The following is an 844-nucleotide window of genomic DNA, read 5'->3' as shown; positions in this document are numbered from 1 at the left end:
AACGAACCTCCTCCGAAGGATCCTCTGGCGGAGGACCCTCTGCCCCCTCCGAAGATCCACCGCCACCTCCTCCGAAGCTATTCCTTGGTCCGCTGTAACTTGTACTTACTCCTCCTGAGGACCCGTCACCGAAGGATCCGCCACCACCTCCGAAAGATCCTCCTCCGAAGGATCCACCTCCCCCAAAGGACCCACCGCCACCTCTTCCTCCACCGAAGTTATTGGTCGGTCCTCCATAACTGGTACTTATTCCTCCTCCACCGCCACCTGTAGAACCGCCTCCAAATGATACTCCCCCGAAGGATCTGCCTCCAGAGGATCCTCCCCCGAAAGATCCGCCTCCGAAGGTTCCTCCACCGAAGGATCCGCCGCCGAAGGATCCTCCCCCGAAGGATCCTCCTCCGAAGGATCCGCCTCCTCCTCCGGAACCTCCGAAGCTATTGGTTGGTCCTCCGTAGGAGCGGCTGATGCCACCAGAGGATCCTCCACCACAGCCTCCGCCGAGGCAACTGCTGTAGGCCGAACCGACGAGCAAGCCCAACACCACCAACACACTCCGTCTCTGAAAGAAACAGGTATCTTGCATTACTTGTTCCGTAATATGAGAACACTTTTTTACCTGTATGTATGCATGACATATTAAACATGAACATTTTAGCAAGAATTGAAATCAATATTCACTCAGCTGATTTTATATACACCATGATTTTCGTTTTAAGGTCAAGTAACATCGTTTTTAGATGTCAGTGGTCACTGTTATCTGCGGATATGCATACTCACTAACATACGCAGAAGCGCCATTTTTCTGTTTGAAGTTTTGTGCGGGTGAAAATTTCACCGAACC

General features: G+C 52.1%; 1 protein-coding gene across 1 annotated transcript in view; it reads right to left on the bottom strand.

The window, feature by feature from the left end:
* Positions 1-801, bottom strand: part of LOC119591045 (loricrin-like) — a 1,103-nt gene extending 302 nt beyond the window's left edge. The window contains exons 1-2 of the mRNA XM_037939772.1: positions 781-801; positions 8-562 (exon numbers count right to left, since the gene is read on the bottom strand). Of these exons, the coding sequence (XP_037795700.1) occupies positions 8-562; positions 781-801 (576 nt within the window). The remainder of the gene's footprint in view (positions 1-7; positions 563-780) is intronic.
* Positions 802-844: the final 43 nt, after the last annotated feature.

This window comes from Penaeus monodon, chromosome 28 (genome assembly GCF_015228065.2).
Source record: "Penaeus monodon isolate SGIC_2016 chromosome 28, NSTDA_Pmon_1, whole genome shotgun sequence".
Classification (NCBI taxonomy): Eukaryota; Metazoa; Arthropoda; class Malacostraca; order Decapoda; family Penaeidae; genus Penaeus; species Penaeus monodon.
This window is presented reverse-complemented; position numbering and strand designations above follow the sequence as displayed.